At 52.2% G+C, this 14,198-nt stretch overlaps 1 protein-coding gene across 2 annotated transcripts in view; it reads left to right on the top strand.

The window, feature by feature from the left end:
* Nucleotides 1-466: 466 nt before the first annotated feature.
* Dtx4 (deltex E3 ubiquitin ligase 4) overlaps nucleotides 467-14,198 on the top strand; it is a 32,185-nt gene continuing 18,453 nt past the window's right edge. For both annotated transcript variants that reach the window (XM_047517035.1, XM_047517034.1), the window contains exons 1-2: nucleotides 467-689; nucleotides 8,717-9,440. In XM_047517035.1, the coding sequence (XP_047372991.1) occupies nucleotides 479-689; nucleotides 8,717-9,440 (935 nt within the window). In that variant the 5' untranslated portion in view covers nucleotides 467-478. The remainder of the gene's footprint in view (nucleotides 690-8,716; nucleotides 9,441-14,198) is intronic.

Raw genomic sequence — 14,198 nt, 5'->3', positions numbered from 1 at the left:
AGCGCGGTCGTGAGGCGAGATCCCACCCCGGCGTCTGCAGAGCCTGAGGCGCAACTGGTGCGAGGACTCTGTCCTCGCGTCGCGGTCAGCCCCCGCTCGCGGCCGCCGGGGCTCGGGCCGCGCGCCCGCGGGGTGGCTTTGCCAGGCGGGGGCTTGTTTGCAGAGAGCCGGGCATTTGCATGAAGCGACTCAGTCTCACAGAGCAGCGGCAGCAGCGGCGGACCCCGGCGGCGGCGGCGGCGGCGCGCGGTCCCAGCCAGGCGGCCCCGGTCTCCGGGCCCCGGTGGATGCGCGGCTGGGGAAGATCCCATGGGCCGGAGCTGAGACTGCCTGGGGCGTTGGGGCGCGGGGCTGGGGGCGCGGTCGAGGCCCGGAGGCGGCGGCGCAGGAGGAAGCGGAGGAGGTCGGGCGCGCCGGGCCCGGGAGGCAGGCAGCGCAGCGCCGCCACCGCCGCCGCCGCCGCAGCCCCGGGCTCGCCATGCTCCTGGCCTCGGCAGTGGTGGTCTGGGAATGGCTGAACGAGCACGGCCGCTGGCGTCCCTACAGCCCGGCGGTGAGCCACCACATCGAGGCTGTGGTCCGTGCCGGTCCCCGCGCCGGGGGCAGCGTGGTGCTGGGCCAGGTGGACAGCCGTCTAGCGCCCTACATCATCGATCTGCAGTCCATGAACCAGTTCCGCCAAGACACGGGTGAGCCGCCCACCTCCCTGTCTAACCGGGAACTCCCGCCTCGTGCACCCACCTTAGCCCACACGGTGGCACCTTCGTGCAGTAGTGCCACCAAGAGGTGTTGGTGCTTCATTCCCCTTGATCCTCTTAGGATCCCACCATCATCACCACATACTCATCCGTGCAACTAATTATTAGTAGTGGTTACGCAAAACTAGCTTCAGCCTAGCCAGTAAGAACCCAACCCCCTGCACGCCCCCTTTTCCGCCCTTAGTCCTCCTGAGTCTTTCCGTGTAGAAATTCTGGGGCCTCCCGGCCCATAAGCTATCCTAGCCACTCGCACCCCTTGGCTGACCCCGCTTTGCCTCTGGCTCTCGGGCCTGCCACACATCCCCTCCCCCCAACTTGACTGCCTCTGCTCCTTCTGTGTGGGACGGAAGCCTTCCTTCGACTGGGTCCTGGGTGTGGGCACTGGGGTAGGAAGAAGGGATTCCCCCCGGAGGTTGCAGCTGCTGTCTAGTATGGGAAGCCTGTGGGCCCTCCCTGGGAGGAGAGAAAGGAGTGCGGGGATTCCAGGGGCTGGAACCCCTGGATGCCGTGGCATTCCGGAATACCTCTGCTGGTACAGTCGAAGCACCGAAGCAACAGGCCAGAGCAGATGGAGAGGAGGGGGAGGGATGGGGCTCCGGAATGCCTGGCAGGGAAGCCTCTCCCTTTGTCCCTGGAGGAGGCCCATTCCTAAGAAGAAAGTGTCCCTAGGCTTCTTACTGAAACCGTACTCTAAGTACCCTATGAGGGACACCCTGGCCTCCCAGAGTGCTAAACTCCTCTCTTTCCATGAGAGTCAAGTTGCCATTAAGGCCACCACAGCCCTACTTCCCAGCTGACCAGCCTTTCCTGCTCAGAGCCAGGAAGGGTTCCTGGGAAATGGAGGTTAGGCTGAGCGTGGGGGTCAGTGGAGGGAGGAAGACGGCATAGCTAAGCCTCTTCACTTGGTCCAGTGCATCCAGGCCTAATTGATGACCTGGGACAAGTCTCTGTGTGTCTCCACGGTAATCTCTTCAGTGACAGAGGTGGGGGAGGGGGGTTTCTGGAATTCTAGCTGGGCTTTCCCAAGAGTGTAACCAAGGAGCCTGGAGAAACAGGTGTGGTGGGGAGGGAGTAGAGAAAATGAGGAGGAGGGCCCTGCAGCTCAGAGAACAGCTGCTTGAGCAGGACATCTCTGCTTCCTTGGAAAGCCCCCACATCCTGTGTGCTAATTAGGATTGTCATGGGAAAAGGGTATCTTTCCTCCCTCATGTCCCCATCTTTCGTCATTACTCCCTACCACCTCTTTGCCAAGACTCTGCAAACACTGGCCAATTGAAGAAAGTTTTTTGGGGAAAGGATTCCAGAAGTGTTAGCATCTGGCTGGCCTAAACCTTGTTGGGGAAGGGAGGGAGGTGGAGCTGGGAGAGACCGACTGGGAGGAGGGGAGAACCAGGAGGAATGTGGGGAGATTGAGAAAGAGGATTAAATATGGCTGAGAGGGAGGAAGAGAAGGGTAATTGTGCAACTCGTGAGGAGGCTGTTGGAGGTGAGGGCCTCAGACTGAGGAGAGGGGAGGGATTATAACTGTCAAGTGGGGAGCTGAGCTCTTGAGGTGGGAACATGAGACCACCTGATGGGATTCCAGACCTGCTCAAAAATAAATAAAAGCAGGGATTAGCTTTTCTATTTCAGACTAAATCTCTGAAGCACATGGAGAACCACCCTGGTGATCCACAGGTACCAGGCCCTCTGCCACTTTGGGGAAGGGCAGAAGTTTAATCTGTGTTCTAGGAGGGCTCGTGCCCTAGAGGATGCTTTTGACACAAATGAAGTTGTACAGAAACCTGGACAGAGAGAAAGCTACTTCCCGGGGACAGATCACTATGCCCCGAGGACAGGTTGACTACCGCCTGGTGACGGGCAGTTTAGGTAGAGTCTGGGGCTCTTGAATGTGAGCTCTGTGGCAGAGAACTAACCCTGGATCATTTTCGGACTGCCTCGTGTGTGCCTTCTATTCACACTGCTTTTGTTTCACCCACTCATTCAGTCAGATGGTCAACCTTCCTGAACACCTCTCTGTGCCAGGTCCTGTGCTGGGCGCTGAGGGCACTGGGCTGGAGTCCCAGGAATGCTGGGTCTGTCAGGGAGTTTGTCAAAGTTAGAATAGAATCTCTGGGCTCTGAACACCCCCCTTCTCCCTTCCCCAACACACACATAATTCCTTTCAATATCTCACATTGATGGGACCATGATAGGGTAGGAGCTTTAAGCCACCAGCTCCCAGGCAACCTCAGCCAAGCCCTGGCAATGTTAAATTAAATTACCCACCATCCCCAAGCCACAATTTAAAGCTGGGAACCAGAAACATCCCTATAAACAAAAGAGCTGGAAGTTCCCTGCCTGGAGGCAAGTCCTCTTTTTTCTCTCTCTCTCTTTGGTTGCCTCCTCTATATAGGGACCTTTCCTGACATGAGAACATTGTCTTTTTAGCAGTTGCTTGCCTGGCTGCTCAGCAAGGCCCAGTCTCTCCAGCCTGCTGGGCTCCTCACCTCATCCAGCTATCTCCAGGGAGATGGCTGGGAGGTTGGAGACACTCCTCTGCCCACCAGTTTGCCCTGGGCCCTTCTTCCCCAGACCTTCTGAGGACTTGAGCTCATTTGCATTCTAGGTTGGTCTCTACTAGTCATTTTGGGCTGGAGTATCTAGAAAAAGGGAAGAGATGGAATGAGATAGAGAGGACTGTTCTTGGCTGCTTCTGAAAGCCTTTGTGAAGTCCTCTCCACCGGAAGTAATTTACCTTGACTGGGCTGCCATTTTTCTCTTGTAGGATGTGATGGAGAGCTTCACTTCTCTGTCACTTTTCCCTCTCTGCCCTAGCACACCAGGTTGTCATCTCCAGGGTCCTAGCAGCAACGTGAGAAAAAACCCAGGCTGGGAGTGAGGAGACATGACTCAGGGTCACACTGCTTACTGTGTGACCTCGAGCAAGTCTCCTGACTGCTCACATCTCCTTTTCCTCGGTAGTGAAGAGCAGCCTGAAGATCCTCCTTTCCCTCCTACGTGCAGGTTGGCAGGTGAATGGGGCTAACAGGATGTGGCATGGTTCAAGAGAGGATTTTTTCTAGTTCAAAGTTTTCCGTGCATTTTTGGTCTTTAATATGGTGAGAGGGGTGAGACAGAAGGCGTGGATTTGATTACAGGATTTGACGGAGGCTAATTTTTTTTTTTTAGACTCCCTACCCCATACTGCCTCCTTAGTGTGAGCAATGAAGTGAAGGAGGCAGACATCAGGGTGACCACGTGGTCACTACAGTATGTTCTGTGTGTGGACATTGTGCCTGGCACTACCTCTTCCAATCCTCACAGCAATCTCATAAGCACTGCTCTTCCCAATTTAGAGGAAAGGAAACGGGTTGAAAGAGTTTTAGTTTCTCAAGGGGTTAGGCAGTGTAAGAGCTTAGATTCTGAATCAAGTGCCCCAGGCCCTACTCCTTCCTCCCGTGAAGGGTTATGGATCAATTACTTTGTATAAGCACTGTTCCAGGTGCTCAAGATACAGCAGTAATGGAATGTCCAAGACTTGATCCTCATGGAACATTCTGGAGAGGGTGAGGCAGTGCTGGTAAGAGACACCTAAAGTGCCTGCTCTATCAGCAGTGAATCACTTGCATAGATGTGCGCGACATGCCCTAGACATGTCAGGTCGTGCCTGGAAGGCATTGCCTCCTATTTCCTAGGAGCCAAAACATCTTGGATGCTTTGGGATGCTGGTATCTGAGTGACTGGGCGGGGTTGATTTTCTTTCCTTTTCTTCTTCCTTCGTTTATGAACATTCTCTATTCCTATCTGATTAGAGGCCTTTTACTTGGTTGACTGTACCTAGGACAAGGTGGAACTTCTTCAGACTATCTAATTTACCGCCCTGTTTCTAGAAAAGCTCAAGGCTAGTGTATTTCAAATGGGGTAGTCTCTGAAATAATCAGGGATGAAATTTTACCATGTCTCTTGTCTCAAGTCTTTGGTTCTGAGGTTGTTGACTCTCTCTTACTATCCTCTAATGTCCTTTAAGGAGCACCTGAACTCTGTAACTTTTTCTCCAGAAACCAGCTCTTCTTGACCTCCCTCTACCAGTTAATGGCACCACCATTTGCTACTTTGTCATGGATTCATGACATGAACCGTGTCATGAACCTCAGGATTCTTGGGTTCATTCTATTTTTCAGTCTTTCGGGCACCTAATATACATAACCATGCAAGCCTTGTGACCTGCAGTTGAAACTTTAGTGTGCATGATGAAAAATGAGATGCCCAGGTCCAGGCACAGGTGATATTGCCCGTTAGGTCTTCAGGGCATTGCTGATCTGGACACCTGGGGACTAGAAAGTCTTGGAACCTCACTGGGAAAGCATTCAGCTACGTGGTCAACTCCTACCCATTTTGTCTCTGTAGAGTCTTTTCAGTCCGTCACCTCTTTTTCATTTTCTCAACACCCCTCCACTCACCTGGAACTAATTAATAGAGCAGCTCTGGTCTTTCCACTTCTGATTAACAAACTTGACTCCTCGTTGCCTACAAATTAAATCCATCGAGGCTTTATGAGCCAGACTTCCTGTGCCCTGGCTCTGCGGTGTCCAGGATTATCTTCTTCTGTGTCTTCTGTTTCCTCAGAGTTCTTTATCATCTTCCCCTCCCCACGACTATTCATAAGGTCCCTTCTACTGAAATCCATGTCTGCCTATTAAAATTCTTCTTATCATTCAAGTTCTATGCCACTTGTCATCCACTTCTTCAAATGTTTTCCAAACCATCATTACCTCATTTATTCAGTCAATATATATTGAACCCTTGGGACATGCCAGGCATGTGAGATAGATATAGGAGCCAACACCTTGATGCCCACTATCACAGATTGGAACTTGAGGGAGGGAGACAGATATTCATCAAACTAGCAACAAATATATGTGTAACTGAGTTAACAATATATAAATATAATATAATATAAATATATTTATATATATAGTTGTTAAAAAAGGAACAGGAATTTGACCTGGTCAGGGAAGCCCAGAGTAAATTCCTCAGAGGAAATCATCTTTAATCTGAAGGATGAGCAATAAAGAAAATGCCAGACTATCACAAGGGAGAACCCAGCATTGTGAAGAGGCCAGAATCAGAACAGCATAGCAATGGGAGAGGTTGAAGGTCCGTGCAAGGAAATGTGAACAGAATAGATTAGGGTGTGAGCAGAGGCTGGTGGTGGGGATTTTGGACTCTACCTAAGGAGAACCTACGGAAGAGATTTAAGCAGAGAGGGGATGTGGTTCGATTCCTGCTACCAGGCATTTGGTTGGCATCCTTAATGTGGCATGTTTTGCACATTTGTCTTCTAATGCTGTCTTAGGCTGTGCACTACTTGAAGAATACTTGAATCTTTGCATTCTCCATAGCAACGAATGGGTGCTCAGCAATATGTGATGGATGACTAAATGTCATTGTAGACAGGGTCTTCAGTCAGTCACTGCAGTTTGTGGAGCCCTCGTAACTCTGACACTGGCTTAGGCCCTGGGATGCAGAGAGCTGCACAGCAGTGTGCCCACTCCAACTCAGGGCACCTATGCAAAGTGTGAAGACTCCCGTGCTCAGCAGGCAGCAAGATCTGTACCTCAGACTCCCTGAGGGTGGGGCCGAGGATGGGAGACTGTTCCAAGAATTGTTTGGCAAGTGACATAGGACCTGAAGGATAAGGAGGATTTCAGTAGATAAAAATGGCAAAAGAGGAAATTTCAATAGTAGGGACCTGAGGAACGGTGGGGTAGGGAGTCAGAAAACCCTGAGGGAACGCAAGAGGATAAAAGCAGCCTCTACTTGGCAGGAGTAGAGGAAAATACAGAGATGGAGGAAGATAAACTTGGGAAAATATGTAATAGAACCCTAGCATAGTCTCCAGAAGTCCTGGTACAAATCTCAGGCATCTCTAGGATAACACTATTGTAAAAAAAAAAAAAAGAAAAAAGAAAAAATTAAGCACATTCAGGAGAATTGACCAACTGCATTACTCCCCTGGAGAGACTGTAAAATAGTGCCACATAAACTCCAAAAACTTAATTTCCTCATCTGCAAAAGGTGCTTTGTATGATTGCCATGAAAATTATATGGACTGGCATATGTGAGGTGCTTTCTAAGTAATAAAGATTGCAAATATGAAAATATGAGCTATATAGAAAATCTTGTTCTCTCTCTCTCTCTCTCAAACACACACACACACACACACACACACACACACACAGAGGCACACTGCAGCCCCTGAACTAAAGTTTCCCCATAACTTCCATCCTGCTTGGACATACAACAGAAAACAAATACTAATAATAATCTCTCTTTTATTGAGTTCTTGATGTTTGGGAGTTTTGTATTCATTTCCTCATTTTATCCTCACATTCACCTGTTGACGTAGCTGCCCAGGACCCAATCGGATGAGGAAGCTGAGGTTTATCAGACACATGGAAGAATCTCCCCTGTTGTACCCAAAGCCACACTCTTTGTTCCTCAGCAAGTTGGTTATTAGGAAGGAAATGGAGGCTAACGAGGGAACTCCCACTCCATCCTGATGTCCCTAGGTCTCCCAGCAGAGGCCCTGGTACTGAATAGGGGATTGTTCTGCTTCTCCCTTGTGCCTCTGAATGTTGATGTTTTGGGTCATTAAGGGGCTTGGAGATGGGGTGGGGGGCAGGTTATGACCCTGGCAAAGGCCTGAATGGTCATTGTTCCTTTTCTTCCCCCCTTGAATGGGATTCTGTCCCCATTCTTGGTGTCTCCCTCTGGGTTGGAGGAGGGAGTGGGTCAGAGGCCAGCGAGGGGAGCCTTTTCCCACCACTTTGATGGATAGAGCTTAAGCTGACAGATGCAGACATTCCAGCATCTCTGGAGTTCTCCCCAGCCTCCTCATCCTGCCTAGAGACAGGCATCTTTAGCCTTGACGTTGATACCATGAAATGAGCCCTGGTTGGAATGGATCTGGATTTAGGATTGGGGTGGGTAGTGGAGAAAAGGACAATAGTTCCCTTACAGGCCTGGTGCCCTCCCACTCCGGCTGGTTTGTTTCTGGATACTGTTGCCCTGTAATGACCCTGACCTCTTCCCTGCCCCACCGTGAGACTGTCAAAATTAAGATCCTATCCTTAGGAGGGTTTGATGTTTTTGAAACAAAGGCCCTCCTTAGATAATTATAAAATTATCCTCATGACCATGGAGAATGTTATTTTTGTCGATATAAGATTTAGTGCTGGGAAATATGTAAGAGTTTTCTCACACTTTTTTTTTTTTTTTAAACTTCACCTATAAAGAAACATTGCCAACTCCATCACCCCTGCCTCTGAGCAGCGCTCCGGGATGGAAGCAAAGTTCTCCCTCTGTTCTGTAGGTGCCCTGTGTTCTTTTGCGGGATAGTCCTGTGGCAGGGCATTCAGAGGAACACAGGAGAAAGCATATGATAGTTAAGAGGACCTACTGTGTAGCAAGTACTTTATATTCCTATATGCAATGTGAAATCCAGTATCTGGCTTGCACAAATATATGCTTACCCAAGAAATACATAAGTCATATTTAATTTTTTACAAAAAAGAGAGAAAGGAGTTCTCCTGTCTCAGGGGAGAAGAATTGGCGGAGGGGTTTTATATCTGCTACTAAATGAATTCTTTGAAATTTTTATTTAAAAAGTAAAATTGAGCCCAGGACCTTGCCACATGCTACCAAGGAGCCACATTCCTTAAGTGAATTAATTCGGCTGCGGATCCATCCAGGTGGTGACATCCTGCCCTGTCTCCTTGGTGTTGCTTGACCTGCCCCCGCCACCCCACGCTTTGATAGCAGACCCCTTAAAGGCAGGAAGGAATCTCCTCCAAAGCTGTCACCTTGGCGTGGCGCAGGGGGCAGGGCACACAGGACTCTTGGACGTTTGCTCGCTAATGTGATTGGGTGTGATCCATGCTGACCCTGAGCTCTCCTCTGTCCTCCTCTGGCAGGGACCCTCCGCCCAGTTCGCCGCAACTACTACGACCCGTCCTCGGCCCCCGGGAAGGGCGTGGTGTGGGAGTGGGAGAATGACAACGGTTCGTGGACGCCCTACGACATGGAGGTGGGCATCACCATCCAGCAGGCCTATGAGAAGCAGCACCCCTGGATCGACCTCACGTCCATCGGCTTCAGCTACGTCATCGACTTCAGCACCATGGGCCAGATCAACCGGCAGACCCAGCGCCAGCGCCGAGTGCGCCGCCGGCTCGACCTCATCTACCCCATGGTCACTGGCACGCTGCCGAAGACTCAGTCCTGGCCAGCCAGCCCCGGGTCGGCCGCCTCGCCCCCGGCACCACCCTGCTCCTGTCCACAGTGCGTCCTGGTGATGAGCGTCAAGGCCGCCGTGGTCAATGGGAGCGCCGGGCCCCTGCAGCCCCCCGCGACCCGCAAGAACGTGCCCCCCTCCGGAGTGGTCAAGCTGCCCCCGCCTCCAGGCCCTGGGGCCAAGCCCCTGGACGGCACCGGCACCATCCGAGGCCCGGTGAAGACCGCCCCGTCGCAGACGATCCGGCGACAAGCCTCCAGCACGCCCGCGGGGGCAACTGCAGGCTCTCCCGCCAGCCCCCCAGGAGCCAGCAGCAAGACCGGGCGGGTGGCCCTGGCCACCTTGAATCGAACCAACCTACAGCGACTCGCCATTGCCCAGTCTCGGGTGCTGATCGCCTCGGGGTAGGTGCTTCCATGGCTGCCTCAGGTCGTTTGTTCACTTGAGGCAGAGCCTGTCACTGGCCTTCTGGGTCAGAGTAAGAGGCAAGACCTTAGCTCCTGGTCATCTTGTGCTGGCCTGGGCTGCAGGTGGAAGGGCCCATAGTAGGGGGAGGGAGGGTTTGTAGTTTGGGTTCCAACAAATCTGGATTCTAGGTGAGACTTGGTCTTTCCCTTGCTTGTGATTTGGGGTACGATCCCTCCAGAGCCCTAACTTCCTCGGCTGTAAATGCTGGCAGTCCTATGCATGTTAAAGACCCGGTGAGGATTAAAGAAGATTATACCTAGTCATAATGAGCAACAGGAATTGCCCACTATGTTTTGGTTTGGGGGTTTTCTCATCTCATTTAATCCTTACAACAACTCTATGAGATCGGCAACATTATCCCTTTTTACAGATGAAGAGAAGTTCACTCGCTCAAGAGCACATAGCTAATCCTTGGTAGGGAATGAGATTCAAACTTTAGCAAACTTGAGGCCAGAGCCCAGATTCTGACTTTGCAGTGCTACTTTCCTGCTAAGCATGTACCACAGGGCCAGCATACAGAAGGTGCCAAATGAGGATATTTTCCTTGCTGTTCATAGTCTCAGTATTCCAGCGACAATGTGATGATGTTATAGGATGTTGTTAGGATGGATTTTTTTTTTTTTTTAATGTTCTTGATCTTTCTGATCATAAAATGGGAGCAACCCAAGTCCATGGGCAACATCTGCTGCCTTTGCCTACCAGCCCCTGGTTTCTTGTCAGTCTCCCACACCCACCCAGTCTTCCCTTTCTCCAGACAGACCTGGCCCTGCCAGCCGGCCCTGAGCTCCAGATGGTCAGGATCATTTTAGGATTGCACTGGTTACCCGAGTCTGAAAGTCCAGGCTGCCCTGAGGAGGCACCATCAATTCTCCGCTGGACTCTGCACACAAGAGGCTTGGCGGGAGCACACACTGTGGAGTGCCTGGAGGACCAGGCTGGGATTTGGAGGCCTGGCCTCTACTCCTGCCTCTGCCACTTGGGTTAAGCCACAGAATTTTGCAAGGTCCGGTATCATTGTTTGACACTGGACTTGCCTTACCTGCTGTGGAGTCATGGTGAAAATCTCCAGCTCTATCCCATTGTTTTACTCCAATACAAATGTTAGGCACAGGTACTTAGCTTAGAATGAACTCTCCAGGAGGTCCACACAGCGTGTGTGTTACAAGGAGGGTTTGGAACCCAGGATTCCGCCTCTGGTGCACTGTGGTTTTGGGTAAAGCCAGCTCCTCATCGAAGGCAAAGCAATTCTGAGCTGGCAAAATGCAAGTCAGATACAGATTTTCATGACGTCCTCTTAGCTGATGGAACTATCTGGAGAGGGAAATGAACACCAAAACCACAACACTGTTTGGTGTCTCCACGCTGTCCTGCAGCAGTGTCCTGGGCTCCTCCAACTGAGCTCCAGGGTGATCACTGGCTCATAGGGGAGACTCCTATGCTGGATAAGAACATGGCCTCCAAACTCTGACTGCCGGGACTTGAGCCTGGCTTCCTAGTTGTGCCACCTGGGGCAAGTTTTGCATCCTCTGTCTTCAGTGTTCTTATCTGTAAAGTGGGATGGTAATAGTACCTTCCTTTCAGGGTTCTCCGGAGAGTCCATCGAGACATTCATTGTGCAGACTCAGCACAATGTTTGACACATGCCAAGAGTTCAGTCATTGTCAGCTGCTATCATTATGACTAGCAGGTATCTATTGACTACATGCTACGGAGTCGTTGAAATCAAGTCAAAGCCGAGCAGGTCTGTCACGCCTCCTCTCTGGCCCTGTTGACAAGTGCCAAGTGGCCTCAAGTCTTCACTGAGGGAAAGGACCCCCGGTTGCTTTGAGTCTTGATGAGGGAGTCAGCAGCACCCTATGTGGAGTCTTTATTCCCTCTGCCTGCCACTCCTGTCCCACCTGGAGAACGGAGTGGAGTCCGGACCACGCAGTTTCCACAGGGCTATAGAGATGAGTTGTTTTTCATTCTGTTCTATTTTCCCAACAAGGGAGGCCCCTGCCTACCCCCCTCCATATTCCAGCACTTTCCTTTTCACCTCTTACCACCTCTCTCACCCCACTGCCTTCCTCTGGTCCTGCCTTTCTTGGTCATTTAATTAGCGTGTTTATTCCCTTTGTCTGGGATTGCCATCCACCTTCTGTCGTGGGGCCCCGCCCCCTCCTCTTTCTGCCCATGACCTCGTCAAGCAAGTTTCCCACGGAAAAAAGGAAGACTAGGGAGGGCGGGAGAAGTGGATGAGGAGAGGGGTTGGGGGGGACAAAAGATTCTGTGAATTATTCAGAGACACAAGCAGGGGGTTTCTAAAGGGTGGGGGGCTGTGCGGTGGCAGGCGGGGCCGCCCCTCTGGCCCTCTCCTCCAGAGTCTGGGCTTCTCTCTCCCGCGAGGCTGCAGTTGCCTTAGAGACAAGACCATTGTCCTGCCTGAGGATTCCTGGGTTGGCGCATAACTCAGAAAAACTGCCTTTCACTGTGGGTCTGCAGGTTCCCTCCCTCCGCCCTGCTCCCTGCCATCTTGTCACACACTTGGCTCTTCTTGGTTTTATATTTTATCAGTGGAAATTAAAACTTGGGCCCTCCATAACCGGGAACTGGCCCAACGGAATGGGAGGGGTCTCGTTGGTGATCGGCCAACAAGTGGTTAGCCCAGAGGCCAGAGCTGAGTGCTGTCTGGAGGATGTGACCAGCATGTCTACCGCAGGCTGCTGTTTGATAGAAGGAAGGCCCGGGCGTGCGTGGCTGGGGGCCCAACAGGGTGGACGCCACGGGCTGTTCTCCAAAGTCTTCCTTTTAATCAGGAACCGTGGGGGTGGGGAGATCAGGTGTTGCCAACGAAACAACCCTCAGTACTGGCCAGGGTTCAACTCTGCACCTTTACACTTGATACCCCCGTCCTCAAGAATCTGGGAAAACTGGTAATTAGAGCAGGAAATGGCAGTACTAAGCCCAATATGGTCCTTTGACAGTTGGGAAGGAAAAGTGTAAACAGCCACCCAAATTTGCATAGGGCTCAGCTGTTTGCAAAGTATTTGACCTAGATCCGGAATCCTCACAGGGACTCCGGGTTGGGGGCGGGGGCAGGCATTTGGGGTGCCCTATTTACAGCTGGGGTAACTGGGATGTGTTCAGGGACTGCACAAAGGCGAGGAAGCTCTACTGAAGGCACGGAGCAAATCAGAGCTGAGCTGGGTAAGGACGGAGCTTCCCGGAGCCCAGCGCAGGACTCCTTCGCATCCTGCTCTGTTCCCTGAGCAGATATCCCCCACCCCACTGGGCCCCACTGCTGCCCGAGCCTAGAACGAGCCCTCCCACCATGTCTCCCCTTTCCTGACGCTCAAGGACGCAAGGACAGGCTCCTCTCCCACCTGTTGGCCCCACCGTGTCCCGTGTGTCCCTCATGTCCCACCTGCAGGCCCTCCCCTTCCTCTCTCCAGAACTTCTCCCCCACCCCCACAGTTCTCAGGCTGCTCTCGGGGCTGGAGTATTTCCTGGTGGACCAGATTGGGTGTGGAAACCTGCCAGTCCAGTCTGTGGGAACAAAGGTGGCTTTTGTCACCCAGATCACAGCTACCTATCAGCTGGAGTGGGGGACTTGGAGAGGCCAGAGGAAAGGCAGGTGCAGGTTTGGGTGGCCGGCACTGCCCTCTGGTGGGGAGCAGAGGAACAGGCCTCAGGAATGGCTCCTCTGCCCCGGGAGGGGGCCCAAGGCTAAGGCTGCCACCTTCTTAGGTCCTGTGAGGAGGCGGGGAGCTGGCAGGAAGGCATCCTCTAAACCAAGACCCTGGCTGTTCTACAGATGAGGACATGGAGACAGCAACGTTGACTGACTTTGTGAGGAACCATTGGCAGGGTTGGGACTGGAGCGCAACTCTCTCGACGACTTGTCCATCATGCCACATCTGACCCTGAGGGGCAGGCCATGGGGCCCAGAATCACATCCGTTCCCCTCTTCCTGGTTTATTGTCACTTGTTTTAAATTCAGCTTTCTCCTTTCTACATCCAGGTTTGTTGTGCCCAGGGGAGTTTCTAAAGGAAGTATCTTTTGGTGGCTTGTTGAGACCCAGACATTCTCGCATCCTCCCTGCTCTGTCTCAGAGGGGACAGTGGCCCAGGAAAGCTCTGAGTAGTGGAGGAAGCCCCATCTGCACTCCTATTCCTGCTCATTACTTCCCCACCTAGTGCTGGGTTTCCTTGTCACCCTCTCTGGGCTTTGGGTTCTGTCTGCAGCATGGGGTGCTCGGGTTGGGTTGGGGATGACGTTTGAGCTCAGCATAGTGAGTGACGTAGTGAATGGCCCTGGAGCCAGATGTTGGGGTGTGATTGGTTTGGTTGCTTACTGAGTGACCTTGGTCACCTCTGCTCCTCTGTGCACCTCAGCGTCCCTGCCTGTGGGGCGGGGTCAACCACAGGCCTGTTGCCTAGGTTGTGGTAGAGGCTGGGTGGGTTTGTACGTTGTGAGCCGTGAGATCTGCAGGGAGCGGAGGCTCTGGGCATGTCAGTGATCATAACACATAGAGGAAGCCATGGGCGCTCTGTTCACTGCGTGTCCCCTGCATAGAGCGAGTATCCAGCACAAAGTAGGGCACAATAAGTGCTTTTCAAATGCGTAAATAAATACTCCCTTCTCCTCCACTGGCCCAGCATGGTCCTTCCCTGCAGCAGAGCTGCTGGTTTCTCAGGCTGTGTTGCTCTTGGAG

The sequence above is a fragment of the Sciurus carolinensis genome, chromosome 11, assembly GCF_902686445.1.
Source record: "Sciurus carolinensis chromosome 11, mSciCar1.2, whole genome shotgun sequence".
NCBI lineage: Eukaryota > Metazoa > Chordata > Mammalia > Rodentia > Sciuridae > Sciurus > Sciurus carolinensis.
The sequence above is the reverse complement of the archived record's forward strand: the minus strand, read 5'-3'. Positions and strand labels throughout refer to the sequence as shown.